Source organism: Marmota flaviventris, chromosome 17, assembly GCF_047511675.1.
Source record: "Marmota flaviventris isolate mMarFla1 chromosome 17, mMarFla1.hap1, whole genome shotgun sequence".
NCBI lineage: Eukaryota > Metazoa > Chordata > Mammalia > Rodentia > Sciuridae > Marmota > Marmota flaviventris.
This window is the reverse complement of record NC_092514.1, coordinates 44,678,647-44,698,223: the sequence shown is the minus strand read 5'-3', so window position 1 is coordinate 44,698,223 and position 19,577 is coordinate 44,678,647. Positions and strand designations below refer to the sequence as shown.

General features: G+C 38.1%; 1 protein-coding gene and 1 long non-coding RNA gene across 7 annotated transcripts in view; one reads left to right on the top strand and one right to left on the bottom strand.

Moving 5' to 3' along the window:
- The window catches only part of LOC114104257 (uncharacterized), a 30,510-nt gene extending 26,314 nt beyond the window's left edge, over window positions 1-4,196 (top strand). The window contains exons 4-6 of the long non-coding RNA XR_011705032.1: window positions 243-345; window positions 982-1,056; window positions 3,022-4,196. This is a non-coding gene — a long non-coding RNA (uncharacterized lncRNA). The remainder of the gene's footprint in view (window positions 1-242; window positions 346-981; window positions 1,057-3,021) is intronic.
- Window positions 4,197-8,256: 4,060 nt separating this feature from the next.
- LOC139701341 (inactive serine/threonine-protein kinase TEX14-like) overlaps window positions 8,257-19,577 on the bottom strand; it is a 74,677-nt gene continuing 63,356 nt past the window's right edge. For 4 of the 6 annotated variants that reach the window (XM_071603451.1, XM_071603446.1, XM_071603449.1 and 1 more), the window contains 6 exons: window positions 17,498-17,575; window positions 16,453-16,552; window positions 13,715-13,807; window positions 10,966-11,075; window positions 9,625-9,676; window positions 8,257-8,615 (listed from right to left, as the gene is read on the bottom strand). In XM_071603451.1, the coding sequence (XP_071459552.1) occupies window positions 8,579-8,615; window positions 9,625-9,676; window positions 10,966-11,075; window positions 13,715-13,807; window positions 16,453-16,552; window positions 17,498-17,575 (470 nt within the window). In that variant the 3' untranslated portion in view covers window positions 8,257-8,578. The remainder of the gene's footprint in view (window positions 8,616-9,624; window positions 9,677-10,965; window positions 11,076-13,714; window positions 13,808-16,452; window positions 16,553-17,497; window positions 17,576-19,577) is intronic. The other 2 variants (XM_071603448.1, XM_071603447.1) reach the window with 2 other exon arrangements.

Sequence of the window (19,577 nt, the reverse complement as noted above, 5' to 3'; positions counted from 1 at the left end):
AAGTGGCTGTTGTTCTGTGTGTCTCAAATAGTCCCCTTAGCTACCTTTCTGTCTGATGATGTCATAAAGGAAGAAGCTTCCTATTAAACATCCTGTTGTACATAATTCTTTAGAGAAACCCAAACAGTACCTGAAAGAAAACTGAATTTATCTTTGGACTTGACAGTACCAAACCTTTGGCCAGGTTCTTAAAAAAATCTGGATTTCTTTGTATATAGAGAAGGTTTCCTTACTCTCTCTAGGTTCCAAGAATTTTCAGAACTCATCCAGAGAAATCAGCCTGAAGAGTTATGAAACCAAGGCTACTCAAATCAATCATGCTGGGTTAGTCCCAGATTTAATAAGGTATGTTGTATTGTACAAAGTTGCCCAATTTTATTTGAAACCACACTGTATGTTAAAGTCAAAATGTAGACCTCCAAGTCACATGTGGCAGCACATGCCTGTAATCCAGTGACCAGGGAGGCTGAGATGAGGATCACAAGATCAGCCTATGCAACTTAGTGAGACCCTTGTCTCAAAATTTAAAAATGACAAGGGCTGGGAATTTAGCTCAGTGGTATAGTATTCCTGGGTTTGATCCCCAGTATATCTCCCCCCAATACACACACAAAGATAAAGCTCCAGCAATTTCCAGGTTTCACGGGTGTTTCAGTTGACTCTGGGTTAAAAATCTAGGTTACTCAAGTCTCATATTATTGGTCCTTAGTAGAAGGGATCTGGATTTAGTATCAGTTTCAATTATAAATGACTAATACCTTGGACAAGTTACCTGACTTACCTGAGTCTTAGTTTCTCCATCTGGAAACCACTTCCTGGTATGTGGGTGACACACAATAAACGTTTGGGTCCTTTCTCATGATCCTCTCCTGTCAGCAATCCAATCAGCTGGACTTTGGTTCCTCTTGATTAGAACAGTGACTTTCCAATGTGGAGGACTATTCTGGATAAAAGTCTGTTGTCTTTCTCTCCCTTTTATAGGTCCCTTACCTGTCTTTTGGACATAGACCCTATCATATCCAACATTTCTGTTATTTACTCCAAAGGGTTATCAAGGTAATTAGTGGTCCGCCTCATTTTCTGTGCTCTATAATGACCATTCTCTTCTGTTAAACATTTTTCTTCTAATGAGTTATAAAATTGTTCATTACTAATTATGACATTGATTTTAGTTTTAAGAATTCTAAACCTTTTTTTCTCCCCTAAATTCAAAGTTTTTTGTAGAAGGAATTGCAAAAAAATGAAATCACCCAAAGAACCACTTTACTATTTTTTTTTTTTTTTGGTACCTGGGATTAAACCCAGGTGTGCTTAACCACTGAGCAACATCCCCAGCCCTTTTAATATTTTATTTGAAGACAGGCTCTTGCTAAGTTGCTTAGGCTGGCTTTGAATTTGTGATCCTCCTGCCTCAACCTCCCGAGCTGGTGGGATTACAGGTATGTGCCACTGTGCCCAGCCCACTTTACTATCTTTTTTATATTTTTTAGATGTTGATGGACCTTTATTTTGTTAATTTATTTATATGTGGTACTGAGAATTGAACCCAGTGCCTCACACATGCTAGGCAAGTGCATTACCACTTAGCTATAACCCCAGCCCCAGTTTACTATTTTAATAAGCATCTTTCCATATATCTTTCTATACACTTCCATATGTAGATATTTATTTATAAATTTATAGGGCCCTATTATACCTACTAGCATAGTACTAGTAGCATTATTCCATAAAGTTGTTGATAAATTCATTCTATTATTTTTTAAATATTTTTTTAGTTGTAGTTGGACACAATACCCTTATTTTATTTACTTATTTTTATGTAGTGCTGAGGATTGAACCCAGGGCCTCGTGCATGCTAGGCAAGTGCTCTACCACTGAGCTACAACTTCAGCCCCTCTATTATTTTTTTAAACCAACCTTTTATTGCTGGGCATTTGGCTTGTTTCCAGTTTTTCAAAATTATAAACAACACTGAAATAAACATCCTTTTATGTAATTATATCTTTTTCTCCTTAGGACAATAGTTCTTTATCCTAGAGCGAGATGTGGTGGCACATGCCTGTAATCCCAATGGCTCAGGAGGCTGAGGATCTTGAGTTCAGAGCTAGCCTCAGTAATTTATCAAGGCCCTAAGCAACTCAGTGAGACCCTGTCTCTAAATAAAATAAAAAATAACTGGGGATGTGGCTCAGTAGTTCAGTCCCCCTGAGTTTAATCTCTGGTTCCAAAAATCTTTATCCTGGCCTCTCCTGAAGAGTTTTTTGTATACCTGTTTTTTAGTTGAGTGGACCTTTATTTATTTATTTTTATATGGTTCTGAGAATTAAACCCAGTGTCTCACACATACAAGGCAAGTACTCTACCACTGAGCAATAACCTCAGTCCTCCTGAAGAGCTTTTAAAGGCCCCTTTTTGGGCTGGGGATATGGCTCAAGCGGTAGCGCGCTCGCCTGGGGTGCGTGCGGCCCAGGTTGGATCCTCAGCACCACATACAAAGATGTTGTGTCTGCCGAAAACTAAACAATAAATATTAAAATTCCCTCTCTCTTTCTCTTTAACAAAAAAATAAATAAAGGCCCCTTTTCTACCTCTACTGAAATAAATCAGATGGTGGTAAGCCTGAGCATCAATATTTGTTAAAAATGCCTCAGATGATTCTATGTACAATTATGGTTAAAGACCATTGTTTTAAGATAAAGACCTCTGAATTCTATTCAGGTGGTGCATGAACCAGCAGCCCAAGTGCCACCTGGGAGAGTAATAGACAAGCAAAAGCTTGGACATCACCTCAGACCTCAATTCCAGAATATACATTTATTTATTTATTTACTTACTTACTTAATTTATGCCAATGATAGAAACCATGGCACTATAGCTCACTATATACTGAGCTACATTCTCAGCCCTTTTCATTTTTTTGAGACAGGGTCTTGCTTAGGTTGCCCAGGCTTAAAACTCATTGAACCCCATCCCTATCTCTTCATCTATTCTGTGGTTTTAACCTATTTATTGTCTTCACAGAATGAGTTCAAACCTGCGATCCTCCTGCCTGAGCCTCCTGAGTGGCTAGAATTACAGACATGCAACAAAATCCATATTTTAACAAGATTTCCAGGTGATTCATCTGTAAGATAAAATTTGTGAAGTGCTGGTCTAAATGGTATTTCTGGATCAAAAAACATTTACATTTAAAATACACTCAAAAATCTCTCTGTAGATAAGTGGCACCAATTCATATCCCCAACACAGATGCTTGATTCCCCCCTCTCCCACCAAACTTAGATCTTACCGATATTTTTCCTCATTAGTTATCTTATTTTAATTTACATTTTTGATTATCAGTGAAACTAGACATCTTTTAATATGCTAACTGGTTACTTGTTATGCTTCTTTTAAAAAAAATATTTTTATTAGTTGTTGATGGCCACCATTTTACTTGTTTATTTATAATGCAGTGCTGAGATTCTAACCCAGTGCCTCACACATGCTAGGAAAGTGCTCTACCACTGAGCCACAACCCCATGCCCTTTGTTATGCTTCTTTTCTGAATTGCTCTTTGCATGTTTTTCCATTAAGGTGTTTGTCTTTTTCTTAGAAGTTATTAGATCTCTTTGGATATTAGGAATATAAACCTTTTAGTCATACAATATATTGCAACTCTATCGATAATTTGTTGACTTTATCCTCATTCAGCCATTATTTTATATTTTTAATTAATTAATTAATTTTGTAGTTGTAGATGGACAGAATGCCTTATTTTGTTATTTTTATGTGGTGCTGAGGATCGAACCCAGTGCCTCACACATGCTAGGCAAGTTCTCTGCCACTGAGCTACAGCCCCAGCCCTTACATTTTTAAAAAATCTATTTTTTAGTTGTAGGTGGACATAATACCTTTATTTTTTTTTTAGTTGTCAATGGACTTTATTTATTTATATGTGGTGCTGAGACTTGAACCCAGTGCCTCACACATACTAGGCAAGTGCTCCACCACTGAGCCACAACCCCAGCCCCCAATACCTTTATTTTTATGTGATGCTGAGGATTGAACCCAGTGCCTCGCGCTCACTAGGTGAGCACTCTACCACTAAGCCCACCACCCCAGCCCAAAATTTTACATTTTTATATAGTAAAATTTAAAAATCTCTTCACTTTGAACCCACTCTAAGATTAATAAAATTGTCACATATTTCTTAATGTTTATGTATTTATTTTTAATTAAAAATTTTTATTAATCAGACATTTTTTTTTGGTACAAGGACTCAGCTTTTATGTTTTTCCAAATGTTTGGTCAGATATCCCATTATCATTTGTTGAATTATCTAACTTGATACACATTATTTAATATTCTAAATTCCCAAAACTTTATACTTTAGTTCTTTCTTTGGACTCTTTTTATATTATATAAATATTCATTTCTATGTTGATGCCATACTGTTAATTATTGAACTTTAAACTATTCCTAAGTATGTAGTAGTATAAATCCCTACTCTTGCTTTTCAGTATTGCTTCCATCAAACATTTATAAAGTCCTTTTCATTTATAAACTCCTACTCCACTATTGCCCTACTTTATTTAATATTTAATGTGCCTATAACAAAGTATCTAAGTCTTGGTACTGTATGAAGATAACAGATTTATTTCGTTTTCAGTTCTGTTAATCCAAGAGGATGGTGCTGGCATCAGCTTCTGGTGAGAGCAGATAGTGTCATGTAGTGGGAGCACATGTGAGGAGGATCAGTGTCAGATGACAAGAGAGAAAGCAAGAAGGCTAGCCAAGAAAGCTAAATTCACTTTATATATCAAAACCTACTCCAGCAGTAACCAATCTAGACTCACAACAACTATCCCACTTCAGGACACAAGTTGGTGCCCTTAAGGGCCTACTTTACTAGGTCCCACCACTTCCCTAGGTTCCACCACCTCTCAATACCATTACATTAAGGAACAAGCCTCCAGCACATGAAATTTTGGGGAACAAATCATATCCAAGAATAGCAACTATACAATTAACAGTCTTAATTTAGAGAGTGGGGTTTGCTTACTTAACTTCCACAGGACCATCTTATTTCTAAGCTCTTTCTTGGGGATACCTCACTATAACCCACTTTTAACACCAACATGTATGAGTAAAAAACAAATCTGAAATGTCCTAATAATCCTAGTTTTCCAAGGGTGCTTTAGAGATTTAATTCAGTAGTTAGCCAATGTTTATTTTTTCTTTGCTTAAGCAAGGTTGCTTATTATTTTTCTAGTAAGCCAATCTTTATCTACTGTGTGTCTGGAACTTGTTACATGTCTGCTTTCCCATCTTGAGGAAAAGTGAAGGACTCAGTATGTTACAAAAAACTCAGCATCAAACCCACAGAATAGATGAGGAGATAGGAATGGGGCTTAAAGAGTTTTAGTCTGAATTTAGCTCTTATTTAACTTTCATAATCATACTTTGAACTCCAATCATGGAAGACTACGGTTTAAGAATACAAAATTTGTTTGCTCCAGTATGATCCTGGGTAGGTCATGGGAACTTAAGAAGCCTCCCCTAGAATAATAACTTTTAGTGGTGTTGTGAAGATTAAAAATAATTGTCCAGTTAACAAATATTTGCTGAGCACCTAATATATGCAAGTGGCAATAACTCAGTGAACAACTTAGACATAATTCCTGGCCTTATGGAATATGGTCTATGTGTGGGTTGGGAAAAGGCAGGCAGGCTACTAAGGAAGAATTTCAGAGGTCCCTAATCTAGACTAAGCTTCAGGGACTTCAGAAAATCTCTTTAAAAAAGTAAAGTGAAAGCTAAAACCAAACAATGAAGTAGTTAGTTGAGGAGAGGCATATTCTAGTCAAGAATAACATGTGCCATACATTTGAAGAATTGAGATAAGTTTCATATTTCTAGAAGCAATGGGCAAAATTCTGGACAAGGAAATGAAACAATTATCTTTGTACATAAAAATATCATTTTACAAATAAAAATAAATGAAAAGATTGTTTTGGAGAAAAAAATTAGAGTACGAAAGAAAGTTTTAAAAATGCTTTTACCCTACTTCCTGTCCCCTGGCTTTGAACCTTCCACTGGATTCCCATGTTTGGCCATAGTTTTATAATCCCCTTGCTCAGTTTCCATCCTCACTTCCTTCCAGTCAACTCCCTTGTTGGGAACAACTTACCTTCAGAGTTGTAAGACTGGCTCTTTCTCATGATTCCAACCAAAGTCCAAATATCCCTTCTTTAGAATAGTTTCACCTGAACACCTGACCTGATGTTAAGTTGCCTCCCCTACAGCATTTACTATTACTTTTAACCTATTTATTGTCTTTATAGCATTAGTTCAATATTGGGTATATCAGTAAGATACCTGAAATATAAGAGATAAGATAGCTTGTAATAGAGGTCTGGTCGTACACTTAAAATACAAATCTGAAATTGTTAGTCCATAGGTGCTAACTGAAATCATGGGAATAAACCATGTTGCTTAGGAGGAAAACTTGCAGTGAAAAAAGACAAAGGCAGAGCCTGTAAAGGAGGGTGAGGTGAAGTAACGAGAGAGAGAGAGAGAGAGAGAGAGAGAGAGAGAGAGAGAGAGGGAGGGAAGAAATAACAGTGTGCAACATCAAGGAAGCTAAGAGGACAGACTGAAAGAGAAACTGACAATGCGGTCAAAGTGACTAAGGAATTTAGGAATATGGAAGTCACCAGTGACCTTAGTGACTGCTAGAGAATGGAAGGAGTAGAATTTGAGTGGGTTGAGAAGAGCGGGAGGTGAGGTACTAAAGATAGCAGATGTAGACAAGAATGTTTCAAGAATTGCTGTGGGAGGAGAAGGATGGTATAGTAGGTAGAAGGAAAGGTGGGATCCAGGGAATACTTTTTTAAAGATAGGAAAATCTAAGTGTGTTAATGCTTATGAAAAGAAGCTAATAAAGAAGAAAGGTTGAAACTACTAAAAAGAGAAATGCTAACCTCAGAAGGAAAACCCTGAGTGGACAGAAGATGAGATTGACCTAAGGATAGGAAGAGGGATACCGCCTTTATTAAAACAGGGAGGAGAGTGGAAAGAATATGTACAGTCCAGTATTGACTGCTTTACCTACAACAACTTCTGTTAATTATGTTTGGAGTTTTGGTGGCAGGAAGCTGAGTTAACTCCCACCTGAGGGCTTATATTTTCTCTGAAGTCATCTGTTGAGTATTGATAGGAAGTAAGAGAGGACAGTTTGAAATAGCTGATGAGTGAAAGAAGCAGCATACTAAAGAAACAGTGGGACTCCCATGTGCAGGAAAATTGATTAATATAAATAAAGCAACTGGTATATAATAATTGCTCTATAACCAATAAATAATATCTATCAACATTATGATTACTAATACTGACCACTATTTTTTACAGTCACGGGCCAAATAAAAGAATTTCTGTGTGGGTAGATTACAACCCTTATTACAGGGAGTTGGTATAGGACCTATATCCTTGATGCATACTAACAGATAATAACATAAGTCACCATTTATCATTGTATATCTGCTATTAGACCTTATATTTTTACTTATGTTGGTTCTGAAAGACTATTTATTATAAATATCTGTATTTCTCAAAGTATTATTTATAAATGAATTTGTTTTCTGGTGGTTTTCTGCTGGATACAATGGCAAGCAACTGTTTTCTTGCTATAAAATAGCCAAACAGACTTGTACCTTCCCATTTTATCTGTACAAGGCAAAATTTCTGGGCACTATTCACAATAGGAACTATTCAGTTTTCACAAACAACAGGCCTGCTACTTACTCACCAAGGCAGAACAAAATGCTAGCTGGTAAGTGCTGCAGTGTAGCACATAGTTTCCAAGACAGGGTCTATTCATATATGAAGATTCCAAATGGGAGGTAATGAAAGATATAAACCCTCTAAAAATCAGGCTAGCTACACATAGGCCAGGAATCAAAAAGAGGCTAAGCTAAACAAAACATTGTGATTAGTATTACCACAATTTCATTCTTGTAGTACACTAATGATGTGAGATTCACAATCAAAAACACATGGAGAAGATGTTGTTTACCTTGAACAGTTCAAAAAATCTTAGCATTTTATTGTTATCTCTTACTAAGCTACTTCTAGCTGGAATGGGAATAGGGCAATCCCAGCCAAAAGGTTGGGCAGTATTTCTGTGATAAAACAGGGGCAACTGGTACCAGCATATATGAAGGTAGCTGCCCAAGTGCCAAACCCTGTAACAGAAATATATAGCTGGAACCTAAATGGTATTGAAAATAAACATTTTATTATATAACAGGAGTTAAAATATTCAAAAAAATTAACACCAACAAAACCAAAAACCATTCTGAGCACAATTTTAAAATTGCAACTACCTTACACTTTTCAGAAATTTGATTGAAAAACAAATGGTTACATATGCTGCCCACAGATGGGGCCAAACCATTATGTCTACTGTAGTAGCTGAACAAATTGTGAGTTAGGGAACTGGAACCACTGCCCCAATGGCAACTGCAGCAGAAGAAAGAAAAGCTCACAACCAAGATGCTCAAACTTGGGTCAGAATCCATCTGTGATCCATTTCCAGTCAATCTGACAAGTCACTCTGATCCAGCACAATTATCCTGTATTTACATGTTTTAAAAGACAAAAAGAAAAAAAAGTTTCCAGTTGATATATATGCTTTTTATTATTATTGTTTTTGTTTTTATTTTTTGTGTGGTGCTGGGAATTGAACTCGGATCCTGATACATCCCCAAGCATCTCAAATGCTTTATTTGAGACAGGCTAGCCTTGAGCTTGTGACCCTCCTGCTTCAGCCTCCTAAATCACTGGGACTACAGATGTGCACCACTGTGCCCTTCCCAATACATACTTTTTTATGGACACAATATATTTTTATGTGGTGCTAAGGATCAAACCCAGTGTGCAAGGCAGGCACTCTAACACTGAACTACAGCCCCAACCCTACATACATTTTTTCAAAAGATACAAACAACATCCTCTTTCTGTTCTACAGAATTTAAGGAAAAGGGATTTTGATATTTCTTTTTTTTAATATTTATTTTTCAGTTTTTGGTGGATACAGCATCTTTATTTTATTTTTATGTGGTGCTGAGGATCGAAACCAGCGCCCCGCGCATGCCAGGTCAGCGTGTTACCGCTTGAGCCACATCCCCAGCCCAGGGATTTTGATATTTGTAATCAAGGGAGATTATGATCAGCAACTTATAATGGAAATGCAAAAATGATGCAAAGCAATTGACAGCAGCAACTTATGTATACCTTCTGTATGAAAAATATTCTCAGGCTGCTTCTACTACTAATTTAAATAAAGTTAGAATTAATTTCACCTTTTTTAATAAACAGAAACGTATCTATAAACTGAGCAACTTCGTCTTTTTTATTTTATTTTTTTTGTGGTTGTAAATGAACAGAATGCCTTTATTTTTATGTGGTGCTGAGGATCGAACCCAGTGCCTCACACATGCTAGGCAAACATTCTGCCACTGATCTACAGCCCCAACCCCGTGCAACTTGGTCTCATTAATATTTATTTAGAAACCAGTGAATATTTCAATTTGCTTATGTAAATGGTAAACTTTAACCTATAAACACAGGATATCTCATTACCTGGATGGTTCAGACCAACCCAGTCGCTTCCAAAAACACGGTTTTAGTTCATCTTGGTGAAATATAAGAGGAAGGAAAAAACAACCTGATTACTTTCTAGGTCAAAGAGTGTCAGAATTCAGAATTCACACTAGTGTTCTCTCTGGTTTAGTGTAAACTGTTTTACCTATAATAGTTGTTCTATAGAGGCAGAATGGTTAATGGCTTTCCCTCCTAATATTCTGAAGCTCTTTGCCACAGCAATGGACACCAATGACACTAATTCGCAAATACTAACTAAAAGCCCATACACTCTAGTCAAGGTTCTGGAGGAAACAAAATGTACCCATGGCAAATACAGATAAAGATTACTTAATGAAGTAACTACATACAAAGGTTCAGGGAACAAAAAAAGGAATGGCAAGGCATTCGGTGACTAGCAGCAATGGGAAACCTAGGTCTGAAGGGACTGAGGAATGGGGATGAGAGGACAGCTGGAACTGGGAAAGACTGGCTGCCTCATAGAAGCTGTGCTTGTGAAGGAACACCACTTCTATCAGATGCAGGGTGTTGAAACAGGCAGGGAGGGAAAGTAACCCCTTAACATCTCTTCTGCCCTCTGCTCTTTTGCCTGGGGCCTCCCTCTGACCAACAGGAAGCCAGGGAGAGGCAGTCCACTAGAGTCAGCATCCCAGGACACAAAGCAAGGTAGAAAAATTAAATGAGGAAAGGATGAAAGGGATACCATATATGACCTGAAAGAGTTAATGTTTTTTTTTTAATATTTATTTTTTTAGGTGTAGATGGACACAACACAATGCCTTTATCTTTATGTGGTGCTGAGGATTGAACCTGGGTCCCGCCCATGCTAGGGGAGCTCTCTACTGCTGAGCCACAATCCCAACCCAGAGTTAATGTCTCTTAAACAGGAGATTGTTGTTTGTAAATAGCCTAAAGCTCTATTAAAACAGTTTTGAAATTAAGGTTAATTTATGACTTTTTCATTACTTGTAAACCTCATTTAAATTCCATAATATATGACTTCTTACTGGAGTCTGAAGCATCCATGTAAGCTAAATTTAAAATTCTTTTGAAGATGTTGGACAACTAGAAGCAAAACACCTCTCCAGACAATAAGATTAGCCAATGGTTTTTTTTAAGAAATATAACTTGTTGTTACTGTTTTTGTGATGAAGCTATGATCAGCAATTAACAGAAAACCTACACTGAACTGCAAGGGGAAAGAAATTATCAAAGGAAGGAAGATTGTGTATAACATTTGGGAAACATTATATAATAACTTTGATGCTCATCAAAGCCTAAGGACTGCAGACTGCATTATAAACAATCATTAATTCATACCTTCTTCTGAAGCCCCTAAAAAGCTGTCTGATTTCCTTCTCTCTGGCTTGATGCTTTTTTCCCCTTTTCTATGCTTTTCACCAACTTCTTGATCATTGGTTGCTTTCTCCCTTTAAGAACAATGATTTGGGGCATTAAACCACATACATAACAGCCAGGGGCAGGACTGTACTCTGAAGGAAACATAGCAATTAGGAGTATCACAGTGTTCCCTTTGGGCCAGGTGTTGGTTTAAGAGCTCTAATGTACCGTTAACTTGCTTAATTCTCTTAACAACTATATGAAGTAGTTACCTTCAATGCCCCCATTGTGATAAGGAAACTGAGGCACAAAGGTATTACATACACCTACTAAGTCCTAGAGCTGGTATCTGACCTACACAGCCAACCTAATCAGACTCTGTTTTTAACCACTAGACAATATAGCTGGCCTCAAAGGGGGAAAAAAAAAAAAAACACCCTCATTTTATGTCGTAATTGGTGGTTTTGAAGAAGACCACCATTTGATCACCTTTCTCTGATATGAAATGTCTAAATAATTTGACTATCTTACACTTTAAGAACAAATTTGTTAAACTTTTAAGCAGAAACCCCCATTCAACAATAAGCTCCTTAAAGGCAGAGTCATTGATCCCCCTGTGCACCTCCTGCCTTAGCACAGTGTTCAGCTCATTGTCAATGCTCAAGAGATGCTGGCTGAACCTAACACTATTTAGGGATTCTTTTTCTGCTTTCATTTCATGGACAGTAGAAACAAAATATGTAAAATGAGAAGGGCTGGGGATATAACTCAGTGCTTGCCCAACATGAGTAAGGCCCTAGGTTCAATCCCCAGCACTGCAAAAAGAGAGAGAGAGAGAGAGAGAGAGAATGAGAATTAAACAGAAAGGGTGAAAAGAGACTTTTTTCCTCTCTTAACTTCCACTAACAGAATCACAGGGTCAGAGGTGAGGAGGGGCTGGGGCTGTAGCTTAGTGGTAGAGCACTTGCCTAGCACATGTGAAGCACTGAGTCCGATTCTCAGTGCCACATAAAAATAAATAAATAGGGCTGGGGCTGTAGCTCGGGGGTAGAGCACTTGCTTAGAATGCATGAGGTGCTGGGTTTGATCCTCAGCACCAGATAAAAATAAAACAACAACAAAAAAAGGCATTCTGCCCATCTATAATTTAAAAAAAAAGAAAAATAAATAAAATAAAGGTATTGTGTCCATCTACAACTAAAAAATATTTAAAAAGAGTGGGAGGAGGTGTTTGAGTTATCTTCTGCCTGTGTCCAAATGCCCCAGATCAGAGTCTCATCCAGTCTCTTCTGAGCAGCAGTAGCCATTGTTGAAGTAACTGGAAAGCCAACTGCTCTCCCTATCCAGTGGCTGTGACCACTAGAAAGTCAGTGCTTTACTGAATACAAATCAGTTACTCTGTAATTTCTAGTCACTATTTCTGTCCTTTGGGGCAGAAGAGAGTAAGCTGACTCTCTTCACTTTACAGTATTTCAGGCATTTGAGGGAAGATATCAAATTCTCCACTCCATCTGCTCTTCTCAGGCTAAGCCTCCCCAGCTCCTTCAGCTGTTCTCATATGACCTGGTTTGCAGACCTGTGACTGTTCTGTGGTTACCCTATTCTGTTTATTAATATCTCATTAAATGTGGCACTAAAAAGTAGTCCCACATTGCACCCTAGGAGTGCTCTAAACAGCACATTACCGGTCTCAAACATCACCTTGATCTAATCAATACATTTCTGTCTATACAGCACTAATGTTGCATTGACCTTTTCAACAACTGCATCAACCAGAGCTTCAGAGAGTCATGTCGATGCCTTCAAGAATTTATTGAATTGTTACTATGTCTCAAGCTGCATGCTAAATGCTTGGTATACAAAACTAAGAATTCCTGCCATTAATGTAACTATAGTGAGTAAGAATTTCCAATTAAAATTTTTTTTTTCAGGCCAAGTGTCCTAGGAGTACTCTGTTTTTGAATCTTTTACCTTCATCTTTTTTTTTTTTTTTAAAAGATGCCCAGACTGGCCTTGAACTCCTGGGCTCAAGAGATCCTCCCTACTCAGCCTCCTGAGTAGCTGTGATTATAGACATGCACCATTGTGTCTAGCTTTATCTTTTTTTTTTTTTTTTGTACCAGGGATTGAACTAGGGGTACTCAACCACAGAGCCACATCCCCAGCCTTATTTTATGTTTTATGTAGAGGCAGAGTCTCACTGAGTTGTTTAGCACCTTGCTGTTGCTGAGGCTGGCTTTGAACTTGAGATTCTCCTGTCCCAACCTCAAGAGCTGCTGGGATTACCCTGTTATCTTTATCTGTCAATACCATTTTGAATCCCCAGTCTATCATCCATCACATTAGCACTCATTCCTAGATTTGTTATCTAAAAATTTGATAAATATGCCTTTCCTGATATAATTCAAATGACTGATGAAAAGGTTGAAATAAGTAGGGACAAAATACAGTAATCTTAGAGGCCTCTCCTATACTGATATCAATTTGCTAATCAATATCTTGAGCACTGTGGGTGACTGGAGGGAGAGAGACAAGTGTGAGAATGCAGACACTTGGAGTCAGGGCTGGCTTATCTATAGCAGTTTAATGCCATTACCAGACATTCATTCTCCAAGAAGTCTAAAACCTAGCCCCATTTCCTCAAAAAGAAGAAAATAGGAGTCTAATACCTCTATGCCTTAGGAATTATATAAATTTTAAAGAAGAACCCCCAATGGGGAATACTAACCTTGTAGAGCCTTTGCGGGGGTCCTGCTGCTCCATGCTCTCCTCAGATGGCTGAAACCATCTTTCCAGATCTTCATCAAGAGTAGAATGAGCTCTATCCAAGGGAAAGTGAAGAGAATGGTGACAATAGTCTTTTTCCCTCTCCCTTGACAAGGAAACATAACACTCTATAGAGTGGCAAGAAACTTTAAAACCTGTGCTTTCTCTATACAGTTGAGGAAATGTAAGTTTGGTCAGACTGTATGTAGACTCACAGAGGTCACATAGATCTAATTTAAATATATACAAAATAGTCCCATAGTCCCTTGACAAAAAGCCATGGCATCCATGATATCACTGCTTCCCAATGTCAAATGCTGACTCTTGTCTCAATCTAGGTCATTAAGTCAGTTTCTACCTTAAGTCAAGATTGCATATGCTTTCTACTTATTCTTCTAAGAACTACCTCTGAGGCTAGAAGATGAAAGTAGGATGTTTTAAGAAAGCCTGAAAAATATCCCCCATCAAAAAAATATCTTCCACTCTAGCTTGGTCCCTAGAACTGACAAACCATTCATAGCACTGAAATGTCTGAGCATCTGTGGAGCATGTCTGTGGTAAGTACTGCCACCAGTTCTTTTGGAAAAGGATGAGACAATAACATTAGCTAACTTTTGACCATGTACAAAGAATTTTATGTTTGAATAGCCAAACCTAACTTGGTCTTCTTAAGCAATTATTCTTTTACCTTAAATTATGGCACAGATTTTTAATGACAGCATTTTGGGGAGATAGAAGGAACAGTTATATCACAGATCAAAATTTTCTAAAACATCCCTTGAAAAAAAATTTTCCCCCTTCTTGCTTCTTTCTTTTCTCTGTCTCTAACCCTCTCTCTATTTTATTCTTAGATCCTAGGGCTCCAGTCTCCTCCTCTACTTCCCAGACCTTTCCTCTTCCAGGTCTCTCCTTTTTCCTTCTTATAAAGAATACCATATCCCTTGAAGAATATGACAGACACTAGATTCATTAACCAAAAGTTATTCAAAACACTCTTATTTGCTGCTGCCTTTTATAGCAGTTGGGATGTTAATTCAATTTCTGGTCTCCCTTGTACCCAATAGGGGTCATGTGTCAGTTTGAACTATTTGATAAAGTGGATGTGGGCTGGGAAGAGTTTCTTGGGAAATTTTGCTTTCCAGATAAAATGGGGCAGAATCAACTAATATATTCCTTTGTCTCACCCGCTTATATCTGCCTGGTGTGCGGATAGCTGCCATCTTGCAAATGGGAGTTGACAAGCCAGAAAGAGTTTCAGTTTTGTAAAATGATAAATGTGTGGAGAATTGTTGCATAACAATTTGAGTACAGATGCCCTTGATTTATATTGTAAATACTGTTAAGTTGTAAATACATTTCTTATTTAATACACCTAACCAACCAAACAGCAAGCTGAGCAAGACAGTACACTGTAGAGTGTTGAGAGCCACAGCCGAAGGGGCCCCAGCAAACTTCCAGCTGCCGGCTGATGATTGGCTCACAGCAGCCCCAGCAACATCTAGCTGATTGGCTCCTCTGCGGTGATGCTCATTGGGCTGTTTCCCTGCCCTTTCAGACCACGGAGCTGCTCATTGGGGGACTTTTTTGGCTCCGCCCACGTGACCCAGCCAATCGGCCTCAAGAGCAGGAGGATTGTGGGAGGTAGAGAGAGAGGCTTGGGTTGGAGAGAGAGGCTTGTGAAAAGCCGGTTGTGGCAGTTGGGGCTCTGAGGGTTTTTCCTGAGAGGCTGTTTTGTTTGGCGTGTGTGGTTCTAAAAATAAAGTTAGTTTCTTTTGACAAGTGGCTCCTGATTGTGCCCAGCCAGACTGCGGCAGTAGAGTATTAGTCATTTACCCTCATGATTGTGAGGATGACTGTGAACTATGGCTTGTTGCTACTGTCTGGAATTCAGAATATCATACCATATATTGCTATCCCAGGAAAAGATCATAAAGTCATAAAAACATAGGTTGAACCATCATAAGTTGGGACCATATACATGCTTTTTAAAAAAATATATCTTTAGTTGTATATGGACATAATATCTTTATTTTATTTATTTTTTTATATGGAATTGAGAATTGAACCCAGTGCCTCACAGGTGCTAGGCAAGTGCTTTACCACTGAGCCACAACCCCAGTTCCAATCTGTATACTTAATATTACTGAACTATACACATAAAAATTATTAAGATGATAAATATTTTAAAAAATATTTTTAGTTGTAGTTGGACACAATACCTTTATTTATTTATTCTTATATGGTGCTGAGGATCGAGCCCAAGACCTCACACGTGATAGGCGAGCACTCTACTGCTTAGCCACAACCCCAGCCCAATACCTTTATTTTTATTTATTTTTATGTGGTATTGAAGATCTAACCCTACACCTCACACATGCTAGGCAAGTGCTCTACCACTGAGTCACAACCAAGATGGTAAATTTACCCCAAGATGGCAAATTTTATGTTATATTTATTTTACATATAATGTGTATGTATGTTGCATGTAAGTTTTATTAATGTATTTTACATGTAACATATATTATTTGTATTTTATCACAGTTAAATTTTTTAAAAAGCAGAAGACCTTTTAGGAATGGGAGTTATTAGGATAGTATGGGGAAAGATTGTTTTCCTCCTATTTGTCAATATTGTGGAAAACACTTAATATAAACAATGCAATTTTTAAAACCGTTTCAAAAGTCTAGCTTTTTCTATTACCTCTCTGTGTCCTCTTCTAGATCCTCAGTTTCTCTTGTCCAAAGCAAAATGTTATCATTTTTATTATGGGCAGTTTCTTGTTCTTCTAAATGCTTTTGATCTAAAAACAATTAAAAGAATTAGCTTTATTAGAATGAAAACATTAAGAAAGCCTGCCTTAAAACGGAGTATAGAAATTAAGGCCTATCAGTGTGGTTCCTTAAGTACGCAATGGACCAGCTCCTCTCTTCCCATTAGAGCAGGAGAACAGGTGGCAGTCTATAGGACACCTGTATTCAAAACAGCTGCATCTGGGAGCTCTTTGGTGCCAGGTGAAGCTTTAGGAAATCTAGCCTGTGCCAAGGTTCAGAGATGGATAGAACAAGCAGAGGAAAGAAAGGTCACACAAAAGATAAGGCAAGCAGCCCTGAGAACAAACTGAATAAATTTACTTCTTAGAAATGTTTCTAGGTTGGAGCCCCAGGGAAGGAATGTGGGTGGGGAAGAAACCCTCTAATGTATGATAAGGATTTTACATATGCTATCTCATTTCATTTGGCCACCAGTCCCATAAAGGGAAGAGGACTAACATTTGCTAAATATTTTATGGATGTACCATGCACTGTTTGTGGAGCTATTATGTACATCATAATATAGGAATTATTATCCCCATTTTACAGATAAAGACAACTGAGACTCGGATATTAAACAGTTGGTCATATAACTGACTTAGGACAGTAGCACATATTCATAATTCCAACTACTCAGGAGGCAGAGGAAGGAAGAGCACAAGTTGGAGACCAGCTTCAGCAAATTAGCAAGGCCCTAATTTAGCAAGAAACTGTCTTAAAAGATAAAAATAAATAAATAAATAGGGGCATGTGGCTCAGAAGTCGAGACCTTTAGGTTCAGTCCCTAACACTGCAAAAGCAAAAACTAGTAGAGTCAGAATTGAGGTGGAGTTGTGACTGACCTCAGGGTCACACTTCCCCGTATGTACTACTCTGTTTCCAAGGACAACATTACACCTAGAACCTGATGAAAAAATCTGAGAGTATATGCTCACCATTTGCAGTGATGCCCAGATCATGTACTGTGTTCTCATGCAACACTGTGGATGAATTCTGCTGCTGCTTCAGGTGCTCTGTCACAGTACAAAAGCAAAAGACAACTTATTCCTCCTTTGAATGACTCTAGGGCAGTGGTTCTCAAAGGGTGGTCCTCAGACCAGCAGCTCTGACTTAACCCAGGAACTTGATAGAAATGCCTTATCCTAGACCTACTGAATCTAAAACTCTGGCAGTATGGTCCAGCAATCTGTGTATTATCAAGACCTTCAAGATGCCTGATAAAGTTGGAGGACTACTACTTTAGGACATTCCAAATTTGAAGGAAATTTTTCAAGTAAGACAAAAAAAGATGATTATGATGATGCAGAGGATAGGTAATACTTTGCCGCACCCTATGTACTCAGGATTAATGTTCACACAGTCTTTTTTGTGTGTATGTATGGTGCTGGGGATTGAAGCCAGGGCCTTGTGCATGTGAGGCTAATGTTCACAATCTTTACAACAACCCTATGCAACTGACTGCATTATTGTTAATTGTGTTTAGTGAATGAGGAAATTAGGGTTAAGAAACTTGCCTAAAACCTAAGAAAGGTTAAAGAACTTGCCTAAAATCACACAGATAATCAGTGGGAGGATTGAGATTTGAATCCAGGCAGTTCTAACTCTAAGGTTTATGCTCCTAATCTCTATGTTATACTCTGTAAAAGAAATTTTGTTACAACATCAGAATAATTCAAATGTTTCCTCATCTCTACTGGCCTATGGAAAGACAAGAGGCAGAGAATATCCATTATTTCCATTTCCTAAAGAAATACTTACTAAAGACAAGCATCTGCTAAAATCAGTGGCTGCTCTGCATTTATTAAGTGCTCAGTCTCCTCAAAGTACTCTCCAGTGCAGAGCAAAAAGTCAGTTGCAGGGAGCACAGGCAGACCACCCTGAGCTTGCTGGTCTTGTTCTGGGAAGGTACAAGTTGGCTCCCTTCCTGCTGAGTAGGAAAGAGGTCCTACCTCACAAAGCTTGGCATCAAAGGGCCCTATAAGATCATTTTATATAGTTTGAAATTAAAAATCCATTTTAATCCTGATTAGTCCCTTGTTGATCTTAAATGATTACCTATATCTTAGGGTTCTAAAATTTCCCCTGTAGGTTCTTGTCAGGAATCTAGAGATTTGAATGTGGGTCCTCCAAAAGAGTAACAGCAGGTCATTCCCCAGAAATCTCTTTAGGGGAAACAATACATATACAATAGCCAGGTGAGTAAACCCATTATCAGGACAAACTACTCAAAAGCCCTCTACTTGATTATTTGCATAAGGCAGCCAGGACCTCCTAGAGGGAGAAGGCAGTGAACTTTTCCCCCTTGATTTATCATTAGGGAGTTCTTCAGTTGAGTAGGTACCTCCCATTTCTTCAAGGCCTAATGGGTCTAGTGTGGGGGAGGGTGAGTGCACAAACCCAAAATCTAATTTCCTTGAGGAAGAATGAGTGTGGATTGGTGACTCAGGCTCTGATAAAAGTTCCAAGGGTTTTTCTAAAACTGTAATGCTTTAGACAGAAGCATTAGAATCACGTAGTAAGGCTGAGAAGAGTCACTTCTTCATTTGGATATCTTTACGCAGTCCTGTAAGCGATGAACACAGGGCCAGTACAAAGAGGTCTGGCCTCCTTCAGACAAGTAATTTTGGGTATTGGGGAAGGACTAAGAGAGAAAAAGGACAGGGATTTCATGTGTGGATGATCTTAAAAGACTGCTTGCAGTCTGAGTTTATGGAAGGCTTCTTACTACTTGCATAGAAAACTCAATTCTTTTATTTTCTAAACATGTATTGAGTTCTTTTTATATACCAGGCTCTGTTCTAGACTCTGGGGATCAAACAACTAACAAAAGAGACAATTCCTTGAGGGGGAGAGAGACAAAATTAAAAAAGGATCCTCTGCTTTTTGTATTTCTGGAAAATTACTGACCCATTCAAAGTGACATCACCTAGAAACCTGCCCCAGATAATTGCCATAAGTGAAATGACTGTGCTGGGGTATGTACCATGAGACCAGAACCCAGGAGGAAACCTGGGA